This window comes from Prionailurus viverrinus, chromosome B2, assembly GCF_022837055.1.
Source record: "Prionailurus viverrinus isolate Anna chromosome B2, UM_Priviv_1.0, whole genome shotgun sequence".
Classification (NCBI taxonomy): Eukaryota; Metazoa; Chordata; class Mammalia; order Carnivora; family Felidae; genus Prionailurus; species Prionailurus viverrinus.
In genome coordinates this window covers 96,167,579-96,192,105 of record NC_062565.1, presented here as the reverse complement: position 1 = coordinate 96,192,105, position 24,527 = coordinate 96,167,579, and the positions used below count along the sequence as shown (strand labels likewise).

The following is a 24,527-nucleotide window of genomic DNA, read 5'->3' as shown; positions in this document are numbered from 1 at the left end:
AAGTATATGAACTTTGTGAACTTAACCCAGACTTGGGATGTAAAAAATTTCCTGGAGGAGGTGATGTAAATCTGAACCTGAAGAAGGAGGAGGATATTTTTGTAGTTGTGTAAGTGGTCAAGTGATAGGCAAGGAGAGAGAGGGTTCTAGGCAGAGGAGATGTTTTGTGTAGAGGCACAGAAATGAGGGAGTAAGGCTGAGAGAATGAGTAGGTGATGGATAATCAAGATCATCGGAGCAGAGAATGTGTGTGTGGGAGAAGGGAAAGAGAATGGAGTATGTGAAGTGGGAGCAAGAGATTATGATGAAGAGGTTAGCCGAGATGTAAGTCTTTCAGAACCTTGAAGGCTTTGGGAGAAGTTTGATTTTTTTTCCTGAAAGTAGAGCAGAGCAGCTGAGTGTGAGAAGATCTGATTTGTATTTTAGGAAAATCACCGTGACTCCCAATGTGAAAATCGAATTAAAGGGCTTAGGACTTTGGGCATGAGACCCAGCTTCAAGGCTTCTCAGAAATGTTGGATAGTTGTCAGTTTGTACTAGGAAAACGGCTCTGGGGATGTTGAAAGTGAATGGATTCAGATCTATTGGGGATGTGGACTCAGTAGAACTTGACTGAATGTGGGAGGTGGAGAGGAGGAATCAAGAGGACATTTCTTTTGGATTTGCTGAAGTCTCATATGCCTACTGATATATCTACTAGATTAATGAGCATATGCATCCTTGTCATGAGAAGGATCTTGGCTGGGACAGATATCAAGACTTATTAGTCCATAAATGATGTGGAAGTAGGAAAGCTTATGAGGGTGAGCATGGAATGAAAAAAGCAATGAGGTCCTAGGCTAGAAACTTGAAGAATACTGGCATTTAAGGAATGGCGCTGGAATAGGCTTTTTGCAAATGAGAATGAGAGAAGATCAGAGAAAAATGAGAAGTGTGGTATCACAGACTTGAGGATGACTGCTTCAAGGAGTGTATTCAAAGATGCTAGATGTTTGGTGAGAGCTTAAAACAAGGGCTGAAAGGTACCATTGCTCACCTTCAAGAGAGCAGTTTGCAAGAGTGGTGAGGGTAGCAGACAGATTACATGGATAATAAGAGCTGACTGCCAGCTTGGTCACCTTAAAGGTTGGCTCTGAAGGGAAGAAGAAAGAGGACTATAACCAGAGGGAAGTTGGTTTTGTTTTTTTTTTAATTTAAGTTTTATTTTATTATTATTATTTTAATTTTATTTTTTAATTTACATGTAAATAAGTTAGCATATAGTGTAACAATGATTTCAGGAGTAGATTCCTTAATGATTCCTACCCATTGAGCCCATCCTTCCTCCCACAACCCCTCCAGTAACCCTCTGTTTGTTCTCTATATTTAAGAGTCGGTTTTGTCCCCCTCCCTGTTTTTATATTATTTTTGCTTCCCTTCCCTTATGTTCATCTGTTTTCTTTTTTTTTTTTTTTTTAATTTTGCTTTGGGTGCATGTTTTATTTTTAGGAACAAATAATGGGAAACAGTGATTAGAGAGAAAATCGTTAAAAATGATTTCTAGGAAGAGGGGAATAATTAATTGCATTGAGTTTCAAAGATTCAAAAAGATGGGATATAGCAAATAGGGTGGTAGATACTCCTTAGATTATACCAGGAGGGAAGGAGATGATTGGTTGAAGGTAAGTTTGTAGATTGGATTTGGTAAAATTAGAAGCTTTAAGGAAATTGGGGTGCCTGGCTGTCTCATTTTGTAGAGTGTGCAACTCTTGATCTCGGGGTTGTGAGTTCAAGCCCCATGTTGGGTATAGAGATTACTCAAAAATAAAGTCTTTAAAAAGGTTTAAGAAAATCAAGAAAGTTTAGCCAATTTTAGTGCTGATTTTAGCATTGATTCCATTAACTTTCATGGCATATTCTTCTGTCATCCTGAAAATTATATTTTAAAAGATATATTTGAAAAATCCCCTCCCTTTCGATCCCCACATGCACACACACCAAAGTGATCTTAGAAGGAAATTTTAAGATTTTATAAAAGTAAGTCTTTTAAACTATGGCCTTATATTTTCCCTGTAAGAACGCGGAGTGTGCTATTAGAGGTGACTCAACAGTCAAATAAAACAACATTGCTATGTATGTTATTTTGCCATAACAAAATACCACAGACTGAATGGCTTAAAAAGAGAAATTTATTTTCTCACACACGGTTCAGGAGGCTGGAAAATCCAAGATCAAAGTCCAGCAGGATTCAGTTTCTGGTGAGGGCTGTTTTCCTGGTGTGCAGATGGTTGCTTTCTCTCTGTGTCTTTATATGGCCCTTCCTCCTTGTGTGTGGAGAGTGAGTGAGCTCTGTGCTGTCTTTCTTATAAGGACACTAGTCCTGTTGGATCAGGGTCCCACCCATATGATTTCATTTAACCTTAATTGATTCCTTAGGGGCCCGTCTCCAAATACAGCCACATTGAGGATTAGGGCTTCAGCCTGAGAATACTAGGGGGACACAAACATTGAGTCTGTAACACTGTATTAGCAACTGCTGCATTTTTAAGGGGGTGTTTGATTCTTTTGGATCACATGGAGACTTTTTGTTTTCCTCTCTTGTCTCACTAGAGCTTACAGTATTTTTTAAAAATTGAGGTATAATTGACATATAGTATTATATTACTCTTGAGTGTGCAACATGATTCAGTATTTGTATAAGTTGCAAGAAGATCACTAGTTAACATCTGTCACCATACATAGTTACAAATTTTTCTTGTGATGAGAATTTTTAAAATTTACTCTCAGCAGCTTTCAAATATACAATACAGTATTTGTTTTGAGAGAGAGAGGGCGAGAGTGATCAAGGGGCAGAGAGGGAGTGAGAGAGAGAATCCCATGAGAGGCAGAGAAAGAGAATCCCATGAGGGGCAGAGAGAGAGAGGGAGAGAGCGTGAATCCCACACAGGCTCCACACTGTCAGAGCAGAGCCCGAAGTGAGGCTTGAAGCGGGGCTTGAACTCACAAACTGTGAGATCATGACCTGAGCCAAAGTCAGGTGCTTAACCGACTGAGCCACACAGGCACCCCTACAATACACTATTAGTGACTGTAGTTATTGAGCTGTACATTACACCCCCATGTAATTATTACTTATTTCATAACTGGAAGTTTTTATCTTTTGATCCCCTTCACTCTTTTTGTGTAATCCTCAACCACTGCCTCTGGCAACTACTAGTTTATGCTCTGTATCTGTGAGCTTCACCACCCCCCGCCCCTTTTAGGTTCCACATATAAGTGAGATCATTATGGTATGTGTGTTTCTCTTTCTGACTTACTTCACTTAGATAATGCCTCAAGGTCCATCCATGTCACAGATGCAGAGACCTTGTTCTTTTTAATGGCTGAATGGTATTCTATTATGTGTGTATATGTATGTGTATATATACATACACACATACCACATCTTCTTTATCCATTCATCTGTCCAAGGACAGTTATGTTGTTTCTATGTCCTGGCTACTATAAATAATGCTGCAATGAACATGGGAGTGCAGATATCTTTCTGAGATAGTGATTTCGTTTTTAAGTTTTAGAGAAACCTCCACATAGTATTTTCCATAGTGTCTGCACCAATTTATATTCCTGCTGTCAGTACAAAAGGGTTCTTTTTCTCAACATCCTCATCAACATTTGTTATTTCTTGTCTTTTTGTTAATAGCCATTCTATTAGGAGTGCGGTGATATCTCACTGTGGTTTTGATTTGCATTTCTCTGATGATGAGTGATGTTGAGCATCTGTGTCTGTTTGTCGTATGTAGGTCTTCTTTGGAAAAATGTCTGTTTTTTAATTGGATGGTTTGTTTTTTGTTGATGAGTTGTATGATTTTTTAAAATATATTTTGGATATTATTCCTTTACTAGATATATGATTTGCAGTTATTTTCTCCTCTTCCATAGATTGCCTTTTCATTTTGTTGATGGTTTTTGCTGTGCACAAGCTTTTTAGTTTGTTCTAGTCATACTTGTTTGTTTTTGCTTTTGTTGCCTTAGCTTTTGGTGTCAAGCTTGAAATATTAATAAGTTGAAAAGCCTTTTTTTTTTTCACTTGTGAGTAGTTTCAGTTTAGTGTTGTTTGGTTATCTAATGTTTATGTATCTGTTTTAGACCATCTAAATTGGGTTAATATTTTAATTAAAGGACACTGACGATAATATCTAAGTAAGTGGTATTTTCCAGATTAGACTGGGATGCCTGGGGTGGCTCAGTTGGTTAAGCATCCGACTTTAGCTCAGGTCATAATCTCACGGTTTGTGGGTTTGGGTCCAGTGTTGGGCTCTGTGCTGACGGCTCGGAGCCTGGAGCCTGCTTCAGATTCTGTGTCTCCCTCTCTCTCTGTCCCTCCTCCACTCGCTCTCTGTCTCTGTCTGTCTGTCTCTGTCTCTTTCAAAAATAAATGAACATTAAAAAAAAATTTTAAGTGAAATTAGATAAGTTTATCAGCCATTTTGACTTGAAGGATTAATGAAAGCAAGTAAACATGGTGTCAGACTCTACCTGTATTTGCAAGAATTTGTTTGGACTGAGAAGATAATGCACTTATACACAACTGCTAATGTATGTAAGAAGATATTAGAAATGTAATGAATCAAGAATCTGTCTGGAATTTTATTGTGAAGCTTTTAAAAAAAGATTTCCCACCCCACCACAACCTAATCATGGAAGGAAGAACATCTCATGAGCAGGAGCTGAGGGGACTTTGGCTGAAACATCTGTCACTTTATTCATTGCAATGATTGATTCAGTTGCTGTGACTGCCTGTGTAGTATTTCCTCTTTCTGTTACTGCTTTCATGTTTCCTTTGAGTTCATTTTATTAAATAGTTCACTTTCCTCCTAGAGATATAGAATATTCTCTCGAAGCATACGTATATAAAAACCTGCACTCTTGATAGACCCCTCATTTACAATAAAGACTAGTCATTTATGATTGTCAGCTATCAGTTATGGGTGTCTGCAAATTGGTTAAGTTTAGAAACATGCAGAACAATAGAAATCTGGGAAGAGCAAGGCTTCAGTATCTTTTCTGATTGCAGGAGCCATTGAGGGGATTAGCCGCCTATGCTGAAGCAACACTAGAAAATGGGGGATTTTTCCCTTTGATTTCTCAAACCATTGTTTTTGAGAGATCCTAACTACTTTTTTCATAATCAGATTGTACACAATTTTAAGAAATTCTAACAGTATGTAAGCTTAAATAGGTCATAAATTCAAGCTACATGAAAGTAATACTTACTTTGGAGTATGAACTTTCTTATTTGCTGCCACTCATATATCACCAAAATGGACAGTTAGTGGCACAGAGAACTGTACAGTATCTGAAAAAGCCATTCTAAATTTAGAGACCAAATATAACAAAGTTAAAGTTTTCATAAATAGAAATAATTACTATAATGTTAATCCATTTGAATATCGTAGCATTGATATGATGTACATTTTATTGTTTATCCTGGTCAGGAAACCAGGACAACTCCCTTCAATCTAGCCTAAGCAGAACAAATACAGTGGATTGTAAAGCTGATTAAGGCAGGGACCCTCCCTCTGCCATCCATACCCTCTCCCATCTTGTAGTGTTGCCTTTCTCTCTCTCCTATTCTCCTTTTGCCTTTTCATTTTTACAGAATTTTATATTTTCTCATCATCTTTGCCTTTGTGTGCCTATGTCTGAAAATCCCTGTCTTTGTTCTTCATGGATCTCTGGTTCAATAGCACCATGAATCTAAAAATCCCTTTGTACCTAGAGAGACAATTTGATTGTCTCAGCTGGTCTCTTCTCCAGGCAGCTGTGACCAGTGGGGAGTTAAATAATGCCTTACCTTTTTACTCAGCAGATCCGTGCAGTCCAATTCTTATTAGAACAGGAGGTATGACTGACTATTTGCATTAAAAAAAATATATTTTAGGAAATATCAGTGGGTAGTAAGGCGCCTTTTCTTTTGGTAGGAGGGCATGCATTGTAAATTTCCTTGTCATTCAGGAGCTTTCCATGATTGGGGTAGTTGAATGTTGCTATTAATAGTATCCGAGTAGGCTATCGCTAAGTGCTTTTTTCTGCCATTATTACTTGTCTCAGTTTTTACCAAAGGACTTATATGACTTTTGGTAAAATAATGTTCGAATATAATCATTACCTTAAGTATTCAGGTCTTATGGAGGAAGTGGTATTGCATAGTGGTTAAAAACTGGGACTCTTGAGTCAGACTACTCCTCGCTTGACCACTTGCAAGCAGTGCGACTCTCTCTACTCCCTGATCTTTTTAATTAATTAGTTAATTAAAAATTTTTTAATCTGTGAAGTAGCAATAACAGTAGTTTTTACCTTAAGGGTGGTTATGAAGATTAAATTACATAGTCCATATGAAAAGTCTTGTACAATGTTTGTCACATAGTAAGTGTTCAATTAGTGTTGGCTCTTACTCTCTTTCTTTTTTCAGTGAAAAGAACTGTAGTCATCTAATTCACATAACTGCTTATCTGTCTAGTGATCTTTGCCTCACCTGCCTAAAAGATTCAGTGACATGTAGGATATAAATTTTGGTGTTGACCTTAAAAGCTGCATTTTAACCGCTTCATTAAGGTCTAATTGACATGCAGCAAACTGTACATATTAAAAATGTACACTTTGATAAGTTTATACTACAATTTATGTGTTCATTTACCTGTTGACATTTAGGATGTTTCCTAGATTTTGGCTGTTAGAAATGAGACAACTGTGAATATTCACATGCAAGTCTTTGTATGGAAAAGTGTTTTTGTTTCTCTTAGGTAATTGCCTAGTTGTAGAATGACTGGATCAGATGGAAGGTGTCTGTTTACTTTTCTAAAAAATGACCAAACTGTTTTCCAAAGTGATTGCACTGTTTTACATCCTCGCTAGCTGTGTATGCGAGTTTGTAGTCCACATTCCTGTCAGCACTAGGTATGGCCAAGCCAGAGGGCTATTTTTGAAATTATTACTCTTTCAGAGCCTTCTTTTATATTGTTTTAAACATAATGTTACATAAGGATTATTAGAAAAAGTACAAAATACACCAGGTAGCTAAATATTTTTAACTTAAAGAGTATTTGGAATTGTACTGAAATCTCTTCATTGGGAAGTTAACAGATGGTTTGCTAAAAATATTGGATAATTGAGGGAGATGCATTTCTTTACGAAGCTAATTTTGTAATATGTGTACCTGTTTTATATGTGTATTTTTTTCCTTCGATAGAGTTTTCCAGAAAAGGACCTTCTGCACTGTCCATCTAAGGATGCAATTGAAGCTCATTTTATGTCTTGTGTGAAAGAAGCTGATGCATTAAAGCATAAAAGTCAAGTTATCAATGAAATGCAGAAAAAAGATCATAAGCAGCTCTGGATGGGATTACAAAATGGTAAATATAACACTGTTTAATTTCAGAATACCACTTTTTAAAGTATGAAATAACTGTAACCCTGTGAATAGTTGGTGTGATTGGTGGTACAAGTTTAAATTCCAGCCTCTACAGGCAAAATTTAGCTACAAAAGTAGCTGCCTTTACCCGTCCGTAACATCGTATTCTTCCAACATCCTTCTCTTCATGGATTCGCTAGTATTGGCATGGTTGCTTTGCCCATAACACCAGCTCGTATTACAAACCTCTTGTGTTTAGCCTCTGGAGAAAGTGCCCTCGTTGCTAGTCATCTTCCTGGAATTGCAACTGGACACCCTGTGTGCATACCAAAGTGCCTCCCCCTGCTAGGGCACAAACTCCAGCCCTTGCTTTCTCAGAGCAGTATGACTTGCTTCGTGCTTGCATTCTCTCTCCCCTGACTGGGATTTAGAAAATACACTCAAGGAAAAAGCTGAGAGGAATCTGCAGCTCACCTCTGTATTCTCCCATCTTCTTAATCTTGCCTGCATTGATTGCCCCCCAGTTGTCTTATTTACAGGCAGCCATTGTTTTGCATGGGTCCAGTAGTTAATATGCTTTAGTTAAATAATACTAGGTCCTTAACAATCTGGTTCAAATTTCACTTACTTTCATATAGTTACTGAAATTACATAAAGTACAAACTTTATTGCTAGCTCTTTAGTCCATGAATCATTTACCAGCATAGATGCATCATGATCAGAGACCAGTCACATCACTTCCTTCAGTGTCTGTCAGTGAATCATCGTTACTCACCTGTTACTTAGTTTACTCACAGACCGCAAAGCATGTAGTTGTGTTCCCTCCTTGTCTCCAGTGATAAGCCCATATAACATTTTGTAAAAGTGGATAATTGAAAGAGGGAATTGGCCAAGAAAGATCAAAGTGTAGCAAATCCACAAAAAGTGGTAATGTTGGTCGTGGGATTTTACAGGAATAATGGAATCGTAAAAGAAACAGCAGGCTGTGAGCGTGTTGACACTACCATCTTTTGAGATGCTAGATATGCAGCCACAGGAACTTGGCGAAGGTGAACGTTTCCGCGTAAATGGGGAAAGTGATTGTGACAAAAAGGGTGAATTTATCCCTGGCAAAATGATGCTGGCAAAAATCTTAGCATTACAGGAACGCTCACGTTCCTGTAATGTTTCATGACATTGGAAGTGCAAATGATGAAATGCAAATGATGAAGTCGATCCCGACCCAGAAAGGCATGTGACAGTTTGCCAAGGTTTAGGAAAGATGCTCGCTTGTAAGCTCTATGTCAAGAAAGCGAGCACTATTCAAACTGTGCTTTAGTTTTTTACAGAATAATAAATAAGATGCTGGAATTCTCAGCGTTTCTCATGTTTTAAATTCCAGTATACTAAATAAATTAATTTTGTTTACTTCATTTTCTTACGGATTTATAACTAAGAAAGAGTTTTTAATGTTTTGACAATTTTTAAAGACCACACCATTGATTATTAAGATCACTTTGCACGGTTTCATGGTGACTTTTCCAGTCCTGCACTACTATGCAAAGCCAGGCTTGCCTGTATTTGTCCATATAGTTGTTTTTAGATAGGAAATTAGTCCAAAATAAGCTGGAATTTAATGGCAATAATGAGAATAAAATAGAAGACCCACTTTCTCCCCCCGACTCCACCCTTGAAAACATAATTTTAGTAATTTTTAACAACTGTGATCCATTTTTATCTTTGAGACTATGCTATTACCATGGCAAAGAGGTGTTTGTTGTCATGTAGTATTTATTGAACTTTCATTATACAAAACAGGGCATTATCTGAGACTTCAGTAGTGCAAAAGGTACATACTTTATGACAGTGTGTATTGTAAATTAAATTTTGTCATTTCTCTTAATTTCTTAGATTTGAGTTACAATGAGTTGCTCCTTAGTTTTATATTTGTATGTTTGGTATTTCTTAATTAGATTGTAAGTTTTGCAAAGGCAGCCTTTCCCCTCCTTTATCTTACTGAGTATACAAACTCCTATTAAATATTTAAGAGAGTTTACAATCCCTTAAGATATATTTCTTCCTTTTTCTTGCTGGCTATTTGAAGATGAATTGAAATTGTAGGAGACTTGTGAATAAGAAGATAACCTAAGGTGAAGAAGCCTGGAATCTTGTCAAGAGAGCAGGGATCTGAGAATAATTTGGCTTCAGAATTGAAGTAAATAATTTAAATGGGCATTCAAGTAGGTGTTCTTGAAATCTGTTGTGAACTGGGTGAGCCTGCTGTAGAGAGAGCTCAAGGATTCAGCAGCGGATTCTAAAGATGATTAAAATGTTTCACTGGGGGCATTGGAGGCTTGGGTGTGAGGGGCTGGTTAGGAGTTGTTTAGTCTCAACTCTCCTAGCAGCTCCGTAGGGCAACTCATTCAATCCCTTTGAGCTTCAGTTTCTTTATATGTAAAACATGAGCATATCTGCTATGTTCTCTTATAGGTGTCTTTAGAGGTTTTAATGAAACACTTACACAGTTTATGGGAAAGTGTGTGAAAGGAAGTAAAGCTGTCTTGAAAAGAATTACTGAGAAGTCACTTTGAGACCCTAGAACAGGGGGTTGTCAGACTATGGTCATGGGTCAGCCACCAGTTTTTATAAAAACAGTCTTTATAATAAAGACTTATTAGAACCCTGCCACACCCGTTATTTGTGTATTGTCTGTGACAGCTTTCATGCTACAATGACTGAGTTAATAGTTGTGACAGAGACCATGTGGCCCACAGCCTAAAATATTTACTCGCTCTGCCCGCTTTAGAAAGCATTTGCCAGCTCACAGAAGGTTGACTAAACCAACAGCTCGTATTTATCATTGACCTAAAGCATGACTCAGAATGTCACATTCAGAGTTTGGTATAACTTAATGTATCAGACTTGGTCTAATAACTGCCTTCATTGCTATTTTTTGGCGTAAAATACCTCTTTTCCTATTTTTGTCTTAGCTCATATTCTTTCTTGGACATATGACTGTTTTAAAGTTAGCTTTATTAAGTTAAATATTATTAAATTACTTTTCAAATTGAATTTCATTAAATCTGACTGGAAATGGTATGTGGTTAAAATGTACTTTCTTCCATTTTTATTTTTAGTTCTAAATTATTTTTTGTAGCAATTCTGTTTGGTCTGTCTTGCTTGTACTGGTAATGATTAAACTTACACTCAAAATCGTTTGTGTGGTATCCTGTGGGTACTGGAGACTTTGGTAGTTTATTTATTCTACTTTTTAAAATCTAAACTATTCATTTAGGAAATTTTTAGCTAAGTAAAGGCTGTTTGTAGGAAATCTATCTGGGGATAAAAGGCTGAATGAATGTTACCTACATTAAGGTAAATTGATGAAAGATGGGTTTCCTTCTGCCTAAAATGCCCTTTCCTTCGCTTTTGCCTAATTCCTACTTGTGCTTTCATGCTTATTTCTCTCATCACCTGCTATGTGAAGCCTTCTTTATTTTTTTAGCCAACAGATATTTAAAGAAGATCTAACATGTTCCTGACACTACTAGGAGTTAGTGACCATCCAGCAGTGATAAAACAAACATGGACCCTGTCTGCATGAAGCTTATAGCCACATGGAGGCAGAACTACCCATGTTTTCATGTTGTCAGGGCTCCTTGTCTGCCCATATGCATTTTTGCCCTCCTATTTTATCATGCTCTCATATAGTTATGATTTATGTAATTCTGCTAGAATGTAAATTTCTCCTGGTTGGAGTGTATTATACATTTTGTAATCCCTACCATCTAGTCCAGTCTTAGGCATAGAGCAGACAGAGTTAATATTGACTGAATGACTATTTATTCCTTTTTAATACTGTAAGGAAATAATATCAACGGCCTTTTATAAATAGTTTAATACTAGTGTAAAATGGAGGAAGTAGTTTGTTTGAATTTATTTATGGAAATGGATTTTATGTTTAAGAACTTTTCCGTCCAAAAGAAGGTCCTATTAATTTGTGAAAACAAAGATATTTCACCTTTTGATTTGTATAATTGTAAATTGGACAGAATTGAGACATAGCAGATGGTAAATGTATTTCATTCAGAACTGCACCTGTAGATCCTAACAACTAAACAACGATTTAAACAGTTTTTGAATACTTTCAAATGCTAATTTTAATTTTTCAGATCTGTGTGAAAGAGAAATAAGAAAAACTTTTGAAACCAAGAAAACTCATTTAAGACATACTGTGCCTTTCAGTGTTTTTTATGGGTTTTCATTTTAGATATAAGAGTATTTAACCTCCCTGTGAAACCACGTTAATGACCACAAAAAAGAAAAGAAAGTAACATTTTTATTATATATGAGGCTGTTGTCACTACATGTGCAGGCTATTTTCTATTAAATGTCAAGCTATTTTTCTTATAAGCTAGAGATTTTCTTATAAGCTAGAGATTTGAAGAAATCTCCAAAATATATTTTTAACATATGACTTAGTTTTCAGCATTGGTTTTTTGAGTACGCTAAGAAAGAAAAGATAGCATTAAATAAATTCCTTAGTCCTTCAAATAAATCTAAGTTTTGACTGATAAATCTGTTGAAAATTTACATTGTTTCTGAAGTATGGTTAATCCTTTTGAGCTAAGTAATTTTTTAGAGTAATCCATTATTTGGTAGTGAGCCATTTTAACCTAAAACTGGTTTTTAAAAGGAAATAATGAATCCTGAAAGGTGATTTTTAAAACAAGTCATAACATTTTGGAAATACTTTTGTTTGGGGGCGCCTGGGTGGCTCAGTCAGTTAGGTGTCCGACTTCGCCTCAGGTCATGATCTCGAGGTCTGTGGGTTTGAGCCCTGCGTCGGGCTCTGTACTGATAGCTCAGAGCCTGAAGCCTGCTTCAGACTGTGTCTCCCTCTCTCTGCCCCTTCCTAGCTCATGCTCTGTCTGTCTCTCTCTCAAAAATAAATAAACATTAAAAATTTTTTTAAAAAAAAGAAAATACTTTTGTTTGTCGGTGATGTAAAAGATAAATGCAATGGTTTTAACTCTTTGGAGGCTTGTATGATAGAGGCAGTTGGATTGTAATTGCATTGCTTTGTTTTTATCAGTTGCATGTAGTAGAATAAGTATTGGACTGAAGATCTGTTGGTCTGAGAAGGACCTGATCTTTATGTCTTATCAGTTGTGTGGTCTGGCAGATCACTTTCCTCTCTAAGCTGGAGTTCCTTATAAATGTGAATGCGGTAAGAGTTCACAAAACTCACATTCAAGGACTATAAAGTCGTAATCATATATACCTGAATTCTAATGATTAGATCTTTTCAATTGATTCCAAAGGATTTCTTGGAAGAAGATTTACTATTGATGATCTCTCTCTCTTACCTCTCCTTCTTTCTTTCTTCCCCTCCCCTCCCCCTCTCTTTCTTCCCCTCTTTCCCTTTTCCCTTCTTCCCTCTCCCTCCCTGTCCCTTTGAAGCAAGACTTGAGTGGAAGGTAACTTTCCAGAAATAATTGTGGTGTCATAGAAAGAGTACTAAAGCAGAGAGAGAAGAGATTTTAAGATTGAGCTCTGTATCTTGAAGCTTCAATTTCTATGATGTTGTTACAGTGTCAGATGCTGTTCTAGGTGTAGGTGGTATGGAAGGAGGTTCCTAAGAGGAGGCATAAGTACTTCTCTTGCGCCTTTGTCTGAACGACAGGTCGATATTTGGTAAGCTTTCTGTTTGTCTTTAGCAAAATTCAGATTTTTACCACTTGTGAGAGCACTGAGTTTACATTGTGTAAATAAGAGCAGAGTAAATAGTATAATGAGCCCCCACATACCTGTCACCCAGCCTCAGCAGTTATCAATATGTGGCCAATCTCTTTCCTCTATTACTTCTCGTCCCTCCCCCACGTTCAGTTTATAGGAATTTTTATCCTTTCATACAGTGCGACAAATATTGTTTATAGATTTATATTCTTCATAGATTTTATACTCTGATATTTAATGAAGGCATGCAAACAACATTCATTATAGGAGAGTCATGGCCAGATCCTGGTAATTTGGTTCAGCCAATTACAGGAACCTGTCATGTGCCTGGCACTGCACTAGGCATAGGGGCCCCTGGGGTGGATGTGACAGGCAGAGTCCTTTCTTCAGAGCTTACAGTCTGTTAGACGAGCCAGACATTAAACAGATAGCCTTTAAATAATTATCACATTTATAACTTGAGTTGTGGAGGAAAGAGGAAGGCATAGAAAGCAGGGTGGTTGTGATGAAAGTGTTCCAGGCACAGGGAATGACCGGGTTGGGCAGAGAAGCAATAAAGAGCTTAATAAGTTCTGAGAGCTCAGGGAGGCCATTCTGACGAGAGCATGGTGATCAAGACCGAGAGTGGCTAGTAAGTAACAGTCCAAATTAGGCAGAGACCTGACAGTGCAAGTTAGCCGAGACCCTGTCTATTCAGGACCTTATAGGCTATTTTAATGATACGGAACTTAATCCCTAGAGAGTGAGGTGGGGTAGATAGGGGACCACTGAAAGATTTTAAGTAAGACTATAACAGACTTTCTTTTTAGAGGCATGTCTTTGAATGCAATGTGGTTAATGAATTAATTCCTGCTGTATAACTTGGTCCGTATTTTATGGGTATCATTTTCACGCTAATTCATTGAACAAGTAGTTAGTGAATCTATGCTGGTGATAAAACAGACTGAAATTCCTACCCTTATGCAGCCACAATTCTAGTGGGAGAGACCGACAAGAAGCATATATACATAAGTAAAATGCTTCATGTGTCATATGATGATAAGCGCTGTGGGAGAAAAATAAAACAGGGAAAGGTGAGAGAGAACTGTGTGGGGATAGGGTGTTGTTATTTTAAATAGAATGGTTGTGGAAGGTGTCACTGATTGGGTGACATTAAATAAAGATCCAAAGCAGCATTATGCTTTATCTTGGGGTTAATACCTCCCTAGGCAGAGGGAACATCGAGGGCAAAGGCCCTGAGGTGAGAGAATGCTGGGCAGTTTCAAAGAATATAATCCTGTTTGTAGCTTTTTGAAATTACAGATAATGTAAGGGTTTTTTTCTGGCATACCTCTTTTTCTCTAGCCTTCTTGTCTATTTTCCCTCTATAGTCTCACTTTTGTTTTTTTCTGTGTAGCAAAAATGACACTCTTTTGTATCTACTTGTTTTCATAAGTCTCTTGGGATACAAAACATCCTTTTGGCAGTTGATTTTACACTATTTGAAAGCAATAAACAAAGTGTAAGAATGGATACCAGGAGGGATTGGACCTATTTATATTAAGGTGGTTAGGGAAGACCACTTTTAGGAGATGATATTTAACCTGAAGTCTTAAGGATGAGAACAAACGAACTGCCACTTCAGGAATAGCGTGCTTCAAGGACACGAGACAACAAAGAGTTTGGTATGTTTTAAGGAACTGGAGGAAGGCCACTGTGTCGTGGATAATAGTGACCACGAGGGAAGGGTGACATGAGGTGGGGTTGGAGAGATGGGAAAGAGCTAGATGATGCAGGGCCTTGTATAGGCCAAGGAAAATAATTTAGATGTTACCTGCGACGGGAAGTCACTGGAGAATTTTTAAGCGGGAGAGTGATGAGATACAAAGAGGATGTAAGAACATTCTGGCTGCTGAATGGAGGATGGAAAAGAAGGAGCCAAGATTGGAAGTGGAGAGGCTGTAGTAGTAGGTCCAGGTATAAGATGAAATGGAGAAAAGCCGGTAAATTTGGGGTTTATTCTGGAGGTAGAATGGACAGAATCTGTTAGATTGGCTGTAATGTTGGGGTGAAAAAAAGGGAGAGAATCATTTCTGGATTCTGACTGGGACAGCTAGATGGATAGTGCTGCTTTATACTGTGATATGAAATAACTAGATGGGGAACAGGTTTGGGGCGGGGAACCGACCCTAACTGAGGAGGTCAGCTTTGAGGCTGAAAATCTGAGATGTCTCTGAGACATTCATGTGGAGCTGTGTTGTGTTAGCTATTGCTAGAGTTAGTTATTGCTACTGTGCGTGTGTGGCAGCGGATGGAGACGGCTTAATAAGTTTGCATTGAATGCCGCAGGTTCTCATTTCCTACTCGTTTACTTTTACAGGTGCCATCTTTATTTGTCCTTTAAGTCAGTGTCCCCAGTGATACACGGCCGCGAACTATGGAGCAATTGCATGTATTCCTGATGTTTGGCAGTTCTTTATACCCACTAACCATTGTGTGCTTTCCTTTCTGCATACAGCTGACTTTGTCATTTCCAGTATTTTGCCCGCCATACAGTAAGGTGGGTAAGTTCAGCCTAAAGCTGTGTGTGTGGCATTCCAGAATCTACAACTTTGTGAGGAAGTTGCTTAAAGCAAATTTGTAACCTGCTTGAGCATTCAATTAAGTTTTACTGTGAAACAGTCAGGTATTTTTTACTCTATTATGTTACATCTTTTAAATCAGTCTCTCAGTGTTCTACTTTCTGCAATTAAAAATAATGATGGAAATCTAAAAAGGTTTTGTATTTGTGTTTTAATATAAAGCTATACAGATACTTTGTTAGGCTTTTGGAGAAAGATTGCTCAAGGAATTGCATGATTCCAATGAATAAATACATTTGGTAATAATTTGGATCATAGCCTCTTACAGTTCTTTGGGTAGTGTTGGCAGTGAACATCATGAATAATAAAACTTGGTGAAAACATTTAGACAGTTACTTCATAATATCCTACAGATAATCCTAACAAAAGTTTTTGGCAACAGTCCATTAATAACAGTGAATGGTCATCTGTCCCAGCGTTCGTTGGTGGTAGAGAATACGTGAGATCCAATTGATATATGATAAATCAATATGACTAGGTTAATTATCTAAACTCTGAATAATAATTGAAAATGTTTTGGTGAATTCCTAGCATTATAGGAACACAAAGATTTAGTTTTTAATGCGCTTTTAAGTATAATTTCAAATCATCTACAATGAAATGATTGCTCTATCATCTCTTTTATTTATATTTCATCCAGTTAAAAAACTGTCTAAAAATTTATACCTGCTAACATACTATCATTTTTTTCCTATAATGTAAGTGTGGAAAGATTTAAGAAGCTTTTCCTCCACCATGTAGAGGAAATGCAAACAAACATCTGTCTCATAAATGATTTTCACTGTTGGAGCCATGACCTGTCATTACTATTTGAATTTACAGCATGGTTTCTCTTGGAAAAAATTTATACACACACAATATATGCATATATAGTTCAACTTATTTTGTTTTTAAGTGAATGTTTTGTTTTGAAACTTAAGATATTTCATGACTTAAGAGAACAGAAAACCCCAGAGGTACTTACTTTCCTAACATTTTTTTGTTTTGTCCTTATCACTTTTCTTAAGAGTACTGTTTCTCAAAGTGTAGACACTTGGGTCCGAAGCATCAGCATTACCTAGGAACTAATTAGAAACGTACCCTAGACCAACTGAATCAGAAACTCTAGGGTTCCAACAAAAGGTCCCAGCAGTCTATGGATCCACAAGCCCTCCAGATGATGGTGATGCACTGAAGTTTGAGAACCACTGCACTGGAGTGGGACTCCTCAGCCTTAGCACTATAGATATTTTGGAGTGGATAATTCTTGGTGTTGGGGCAGCAGCAGGGAGGGAGCTGTCTTATGCATTGTGAGCATTTGGCAGCATTCCTGGTCTTTCTCCCCACTCGCTAGATACCAGTAACACAGTACTCCCCACTCTCTATCATGACATTAAAAAATACCTCCAGACATTGCAAAATATTCCCTTGGGGGCAAAGTTGACCCATTTGAGAACCACTGCTCTAGAGAGAAGTGATGGATACAACTGCTTTTCCTTCAGAGTAGCAGTGACCACTTATGGAATACCCAGTTTCTGTGCTGGGTACTTTACATGAATTATCATTGTCATCAGAGCAGCCTTGCAGGATATGTTTGAAGGTTCATAGCCTGGGCCAACCCGTTGATGAAGTTTCTCATCTGTTTCACCAGCCCAACCCTTGAGAACTATTATACTCAGTTGTTACAGGGACTCATTTAGGGTATATTTGGAACAAAAGGAATTTGGCATATAAGTGAATTAAAGTTATTTTAACCAGTTAACTCTTCTTATCTATAAATTTAACCATGTGAACTTCTTATTGTAAACTTAGCCCTACATGTTTTTGGATGGCTGTCATTGTATTTTTGCTGTAGTGACTGGCTGTTAAGTGACAAATGAATCAATAGTATGCTGTCATTTCAGTAAGACTGAAGTGCTGACTTTTTTTTAAATAACGTGTCTTCTATATTTTTCCTTTTCCCTCTTTTGCCTCCTTTCATCCCCCTCTCCACTGTGCAGCACTTGATCTAGTTCTACATATCTTAGCCCTTTTTTCCTCTCTCTTCCCTCTCATTTAAATTGACCTAGTCTCTGACCCATTCCTTCATTATCTTTGTAGGGTCTGGATGGCCAGATTTACATTTTAGTTTAACAACTTGTAATTGCTACTGGCCAGTGTGTTACCTGTTTCCAGATACCTCTTTCATGCACTTTAAAAAAAATTTTTTTTATGTTTATTCATTTTTGAAAGATAGAAAGAGACAGAGTACAAGCAGGGTTGGGGCAGAGAGAGAGGGGGACACAGAATCTGAAGCACACTCCAGTCTCTGAGCTGTCAGCTCAGACTCGACGCAGGGCTCGAACTCACGAACCGCGAGATCATGACCTGAGCCGAAGTCGGACACTCAACTGACTGAGCACCCAGGCGCCCCTAACTTTTTAACAAAGACCTAGACATTAAATTTATTGAAAATTTCAGAATTTCAAGCCCCTTCTCCCCCACTCTTCCACTCCCCACTCCCCTGACCTTCTGTTTACTTTGTGTCTGCCAGTGCAGACCAGTTTTGGTTAGTGACTGTGGTAATGACTTCTGGATGTCAGAATTCTGTATATTAGAGATGTTCTTGTCTGAACCAGAGAAGTGACTATAGCTGTACAGCAGTGCTAATTTCTTATTATTCATGTCTCTTCTCTTTGATTGCTGTAGAAACTGTCAAAGATTCAGAAATTCTTTTATGTGAAAATCACATTTACAATTATTAAACCATGCCAGTATTTTAATTCGTATGCAGAGAGTTGCAAGATTTTAACCCCAAAACTAGAATAGAAATAGTTAATTTAAAAAGTGAGTGCAAAATAAATTTTTTCATCGAAGATACAGTGTGTTCCCTCAAGTCCTGATTATTATCTTCAGAGTATCTTTCTGTATAATAAGCATTTCTTACCACAGGGTCCCTTTAGAATTAAGGCTATCCTTGATACCTGGGCTTTTTTGACATATAGCTTATTTCTTTCCCACTAGAAGGATATCAATAAAATACTCCAAACCGTATTTTTAATTGGAGTTGATTTCATAAAATATTTAACCAAAAATACTTCATTTTGAATAGCTTTAAGCCATAGTGAAAGCTAAACAAGAAAAAGAGCCACAAAAACGTGGCTCTTTTTCTTAAACTAGCTTCTTGGTTTTGTTAACATACACCTCAGATTTTTCCCTACAGTATTGTGCTGTTAGCCAGCATTTTTTTTTTCATTTATTTTAAGGTGAAAATTTTTTTTTAATGTTCATTTATTTTTGTGAAAGAGAGAGCAAGCAGAGGAGGGGCAGAGAGAGAGAGAGAATGAGAGAGAAAGAGACTCCCAAGCAGGCTCCACATTGTCAGCGCAGAGCCTGATGTGGGGCTTGAACTCACGAACCATGAGATCATGACTTGAGCTGAAATCAAGAGTTGGACCCTTAACTGACTGGGCCACCCAAGCACCCCAAGGTGAAATTATTTGTATGTAGGATTTTAAAACTCTGAGAAAACATCTTTTACATATTTTTTTTGCAAGATAAAAAGTATTGATATTTGTCCACTCAAAATGTAAGGAGAGGTTGGATGAGAGAGCAGTCAGTGCTCTCTAATCTCTAAGAAGTAGGAGGAGAAAGAAGACAATTCCATAACCTTATTGAGTTAAGGGGAAAAACTTTAAACTTAGAAGTTTTCTCACCCATATTTTTATAATAATTTATTTTCAGGTGTTACTACACTCAAAAGAATACCATATGGCATTTAAATATTTGATTTATAGGGGTGCCTGGGTGGCTCAGTCGGTTAAGCGTCCGACTTCGGCTCAGGTCATGATCTCGCGGTCCGTGGGTTCGAGCCCCGCGTTGGGCTCTGTGCTGACAGCTCAGAGCCTGGAGCCTGTTTCAGATTCTGTGTCTCCCTCTTTCTCTGACCCTCCCCTGTTCATGCTCTCTCTCTGTCTCATAAATAAATGTTAAAAAAAAATTTTTTTTTTTAAATATTTGATTTATAAATCAGTAAGTTTAGAAACACTGCTAGAATAATTTCACATTTAGTAACTATTCTCATTTTTACCCTTAGGATTCTTAGAAATCCTGATTAATTTTTTTGCCTTGTAGGGTACATTATATATATGACTTGTCACTAAAAGCTACTGAATACATTTAAAATAATAGTATTTAGTCCAAACTAAACTCATTATAGGACATAATAAAATGTATAAAATACTGGGTGCACCCTATTTTGTAAGGTATGTATATAATGTTAGGAATCAACTTTGTTTTGGCAATGAATGAGTTATAATTAATTTTGTATTAAATGCCACTTGAATAATCCTAGTAGCTAATAATTGAACTATGATTGAATTTTCCAGTTTCAGACATCATTGTCCTTGTCTTCTTTTAGGAGGTGGTTCCTAATTGAGTGACATTTTCCTTGGTTATCACAGTGCATATCTACTTATTCTTTGAAAAAATTGTGCCTTCACGAACATGTTGAAGCAAATAGTATTTATTTCTGCACTAGCTGCTGCTTAGTGTTCAGTATTGTCATCTGTAACTGTGAAAGGAGACAAGATTTGTTAAACTATTATACCTGACACTTCTATGAGTTTTGAAGTCCGGAACTCTGGAGTTTTCGATAACATAAACATTTCATTTGTTAATAATTTCCTGGATTCCTGTTAATTATAGGTCATTGAATATATTCAATTTGGAGTTTTACCAAGCAAGCAGTGTTCTTATTTATAGAAATGTAACTCAAAGTTTTCTGTGATATGGTATTGTATCCCTGAGAGTCTACTGGCTGGATGATGTCAGGTAAATAATTTACTTGCTTTGAACTTCAGTTTCCTCCTGTGTAAAATGAGGTTAACTATTCAGTAAGTTGCTATGAAAACCAGACAACATGAAACCCATATAGGGTTTTAATATTTTCTTAATGTTTTTAAAACCCTAGCTAAATTCTGTGCAAGTATGTTTTTACTAATAAAACCCATCTCTGAGGTCTTTCTATAATTAGAACCCACAACTTTTCACTCTAGCTTTACTTCAGTGTGTTGTGTTGTTTAATACTGCTTCTTTACCAGCCTTCCTTCAGCATGCTTTTTACTTACGTGTCTGTCACGTGGTCATCTGCCTTTTAAAGACATGGGGTTGGGGTGGAGAGGACTTGGGCCCTTAAGCACTGCCAGTGCAAGATAAAGGACAAATCAGACCTGTTAGAAGTTGTGATAATTTTACATGTGTCAGTTTGGTTTCTCCAACTACATATTAAGTGAAGGACAGAACCTATTGTGTACTTATTTTTTTAATTCTTTACAGCTTTCAGTACTTAATGAAGTACATAGATAGGAGCAGATAGTTTGATAGATTTAACTCTGTGCAGATGCTACAGAGTAAAAACTTGTTTGAGCACTGTGTCACCTTTTCTTTTCTCTTCCATGCCTAGAATTAAACTGGAAACTCATAGAATGAACCATTTGCAAGTTAGGAACTTCTTGTAAAGGGATATTTTTCACGTAGTTACCATGGAGAGGTTAGATGGCTTTCAAGTAGAACAGAATTTACCTGGAATTATATTACACTTACTAAACTCTTGTGATGTCCTAGGTCTGGATACTTTTACATGTAGTATCTCAGTAATTCTTCACATGAATTAGGTAAACATTATCAACTTTGAAAAGAAGGAAATGAGCTCACGGAACTAGTAAGAGATGGGACAAGGATTTGAACCTAGACCTCTAATTCTAAAATGATTGTATTTTCCATTACATCTGGGGGTTATTAACTCTGGCTTCATATTAGAATCATCTGAAAGCTTCCAAAAATTACAGTTGCCAGGGCATCTGAAATAAGTGGTCTGGAGTGAGTCCCTGACATTTGTAGTTTTGTAAACTCAGGTGATCGAAGTGAGCAGCTGAAGCTGAGGAATGTTGCATTGAACATGGTGTCCCCCACTACCCCCCCCTTTTTAAAACTTTCGTTGTCAGTGAGTATTAATGGAATTTTTCTCATCAAAAGCACAAAGGATTTGCATTAGAATAAAGACAATATCCTGTGTAGTAAACATTGCACAGATATGGTGAACATAATGGATGTATGTTTTTCTCTGCCAGTCTTTCAAAAATTAAAATAGATTTTTGATTTTGTCTTAGGATTTTAGTGTGTTCTCTGAAGTGAAAATGAGCCTGCTGTATTTGTTTCTGGCCTTCTGACTTTAGGAAAGTGATAAGTTTTAATTTAGCCTAAGAGGAAGAACATTTTCTCAATTTACAGTAGCTTTGAAAGGTAATAAATCAGATTATTGGTTATAAATCTACAGGTGATATACACAGGGATACATTTAGTTAATTACTCTTGGCTTACCACTGTGCTACAGCTCTGTAAATCTCTGGCAAACAAGCTACTTTAAAGATTGTCTTTTAGATTAAATGAAGACTTAATTATAATTGAAGATCATTCTTTTTTTTATATTTAACATGAACACATAGAATAAGTTTTTTTTAGCATCATGAAATTTTTGAGTTTTCAGTCCCTTTTATGTAATCATTGGCCCAATTTCAAAATAAATATGAAATAAACTTTTCTTAATTGGCCAGAATACAGTTACTGAATTCTGTCTACTTAAGAATAAAGTCAATTACTGGGATTGACTGTTGGAATACATTAGAGATGTTATAACCTGCAGTTATAGTTTATTGTGATGTTGAAATTAAAATTTACAGTCTGCTTTTTCCAGGTCCTAGTAAGATTAGTTTTCTTTAATTTCCAGCATTATATTTTAAGCCATTTTTAAAGTAACTAGTTTTTTCTGTCTCTGTTTATAGACCTGTGCTGTAAAGTATAACAAATCTGAGCCTCTCATCCTCCCAGATTAACGAGAAACCTCATTTTCCCCCCACCATGCTTATCCCCTCTCTCATAATATTTTAAGACATGTTAGGAGAAGGAGGGATGAGGAGGAATTGTTATTAGATCTTACAGATAGTAGAGGTAGAACTCTGACTGACCTGCTAAGACTTGAGGACTTAGATGTTTACCTAGATGTTCTCAGACCACTGTTCCTGTCCCCACCACATTTTATGATATGGCTGGAGATTAATGCAGTTGAAATTGACGGAAGGTGAATGATGACTAAATTGTTCCATAGAGTGAGAAGATAGGTCTTACATGGTAGCAGAAATGGTTGGAGGAAGCAAAAGGGGTCATGAGGAGAATTTGGTATTATAAAGTGTTACAGCTGGATTGTATTATGGCTTTTAATCCCCCACCTGGGTAGCAAAGGCCACTCAGTTGCGTAACTCCAGGAGGCAGCACTCACACCGAGTTGGATGTGAGTGGTGTGAACTTCCTGGCCCTGAGACAGACTGAGTGCTCCGGCAGTCTTGTGATGATGGGGTTTTGGCAGAACCATTTTCCCATACTGGGTTTGACACTTCACACACCTTGCTGCTGAATCTGGAAGCTCAGTGTCTTCTCTTGTTGACTCTGAAGCAGCCTAAGAGATCACTTAAATGTAGTTCTTACTTTGTGCAGGATACTGTTGTATTTTGCATGTATTAACTAATTTATGTCTTGGAATGACTTTATGAATATGTATGGTTAATGCCTTCATTTTACAGGCAGTTCCATTCACAGGAAATGAGAAAACAAAGTTTGAACGTATCTTGCTCAAACTTCTGCAGCTATTAAATGACCAAGCTAGGGGGCAAACCCGTGCAGTGTGGCTCAAGTGTCTGCTTTTCCCACCATGCTATGTTACATTAGAGATTCCTTCTTTTTATTGTTCCCCATTCCCCTAAATCAGTCAGTCAGATAGTTATTTAGTCACTTAAACATTGAGCATTTACTTTGTGCCAGGAACTTTCTGGAGCTGAAGACAAAAGGCCTTGCCCTCATGGACCCTATATTTTATTTGGGGGAGAGAGACAAGAAATAATAGACATGTGAATTGGGTGGTTTTAAATTTTTTTTTTTTCAACATTTATTTATTTTTGGGACAGAGAGAGACAGAGCATGAACGGGGGAGGGGCAGAGAGAGAGGGAGACACAGAATCGGAAACAGGCTCCAGGCTTTGAGCCATCAGCCCAGAGCCCGACGCGGGGCTCGAACTCACGGGCCACGAGATCATGACCTGGCTGAAGTCGGACGCTTAACCGACTGCGCCACCCAGGCGCCCCATGGGTGGTTTTTTTTTTTTTTTTTTTTTAAATTTTTTTTTCAATGTTTATTTATTTTGGGACAGAGAGAGACAGAGCATGAACGGGGGAGGGGCAGAGAGAGAGGGAGACACAGAATCGGAAACAGGCTCCAGGCTCTGAGCCATCAGCCCAGAGCCCGACGCGGGGCTCGAACTCAAGGGCCGCGAGATCGTGACCTGGCTGAAGTCGGACGCTTAACCGACTGCGCCACCCAGGCGCCCCCATGGGTGGTTTTAAATAGTGAAAAGTGTTTAGATAGAAAATAGAACATTGCTTTAGTTCTAATTGAGGGGATCTTAGGCGGTGGTACTTCTGTTGTGACTTGAATGATGAGAAAGCAGCAGCTCATATGTGAAGGTTAGAAAGGTAAGGATTCCAGGCTATGAGATGGTACATGCTTGGTGTTTTTTAGGGACAGAAAAGAAAAATATCATGACTTGGAGCTGAGTAAGTAAACAGATTGGTGGGCAGTGAGATCTCAGAAGACTTCAGGAGTAGCTGTGTTGCCAGAGGGTGAGAGGGAAAGATGTTACGGTTGCTCGCATGCAGTTTGGGCAGGGAGCAGTCTGCCCCTGTTGCAGGCAATAAGGAGGTTCAGTGGAGTTTTAAGTAATGATTCTAGT

At 37.6% G+C, this 24,527-nt stretch overlaps 1 protein-coding gene across 2 annotated transcripts in view; it reads left to right on the top strand.

Annotated features, from left to right (window-relative positions):
* ATG5 (autophagy related 5) overlaps positions 1–24,527 on the top strand; it is a 133,184-nt gene that overhangs the window by 44,744 nt on the left and 63,913 nt on the right. For both annotated transcript variants that reach the window (XM_047859511.1, XM_047859512.1), the window contains one exon: positions 7,229–7,391. In XM_047859511.1, coding sequence (XP_047715467.1) covers positions 7,229–7,391 — 163 coding nt within the window. The remainder of the gene's footprint in view (positions 1–7,228; positions 7,392–24,527) is intronic.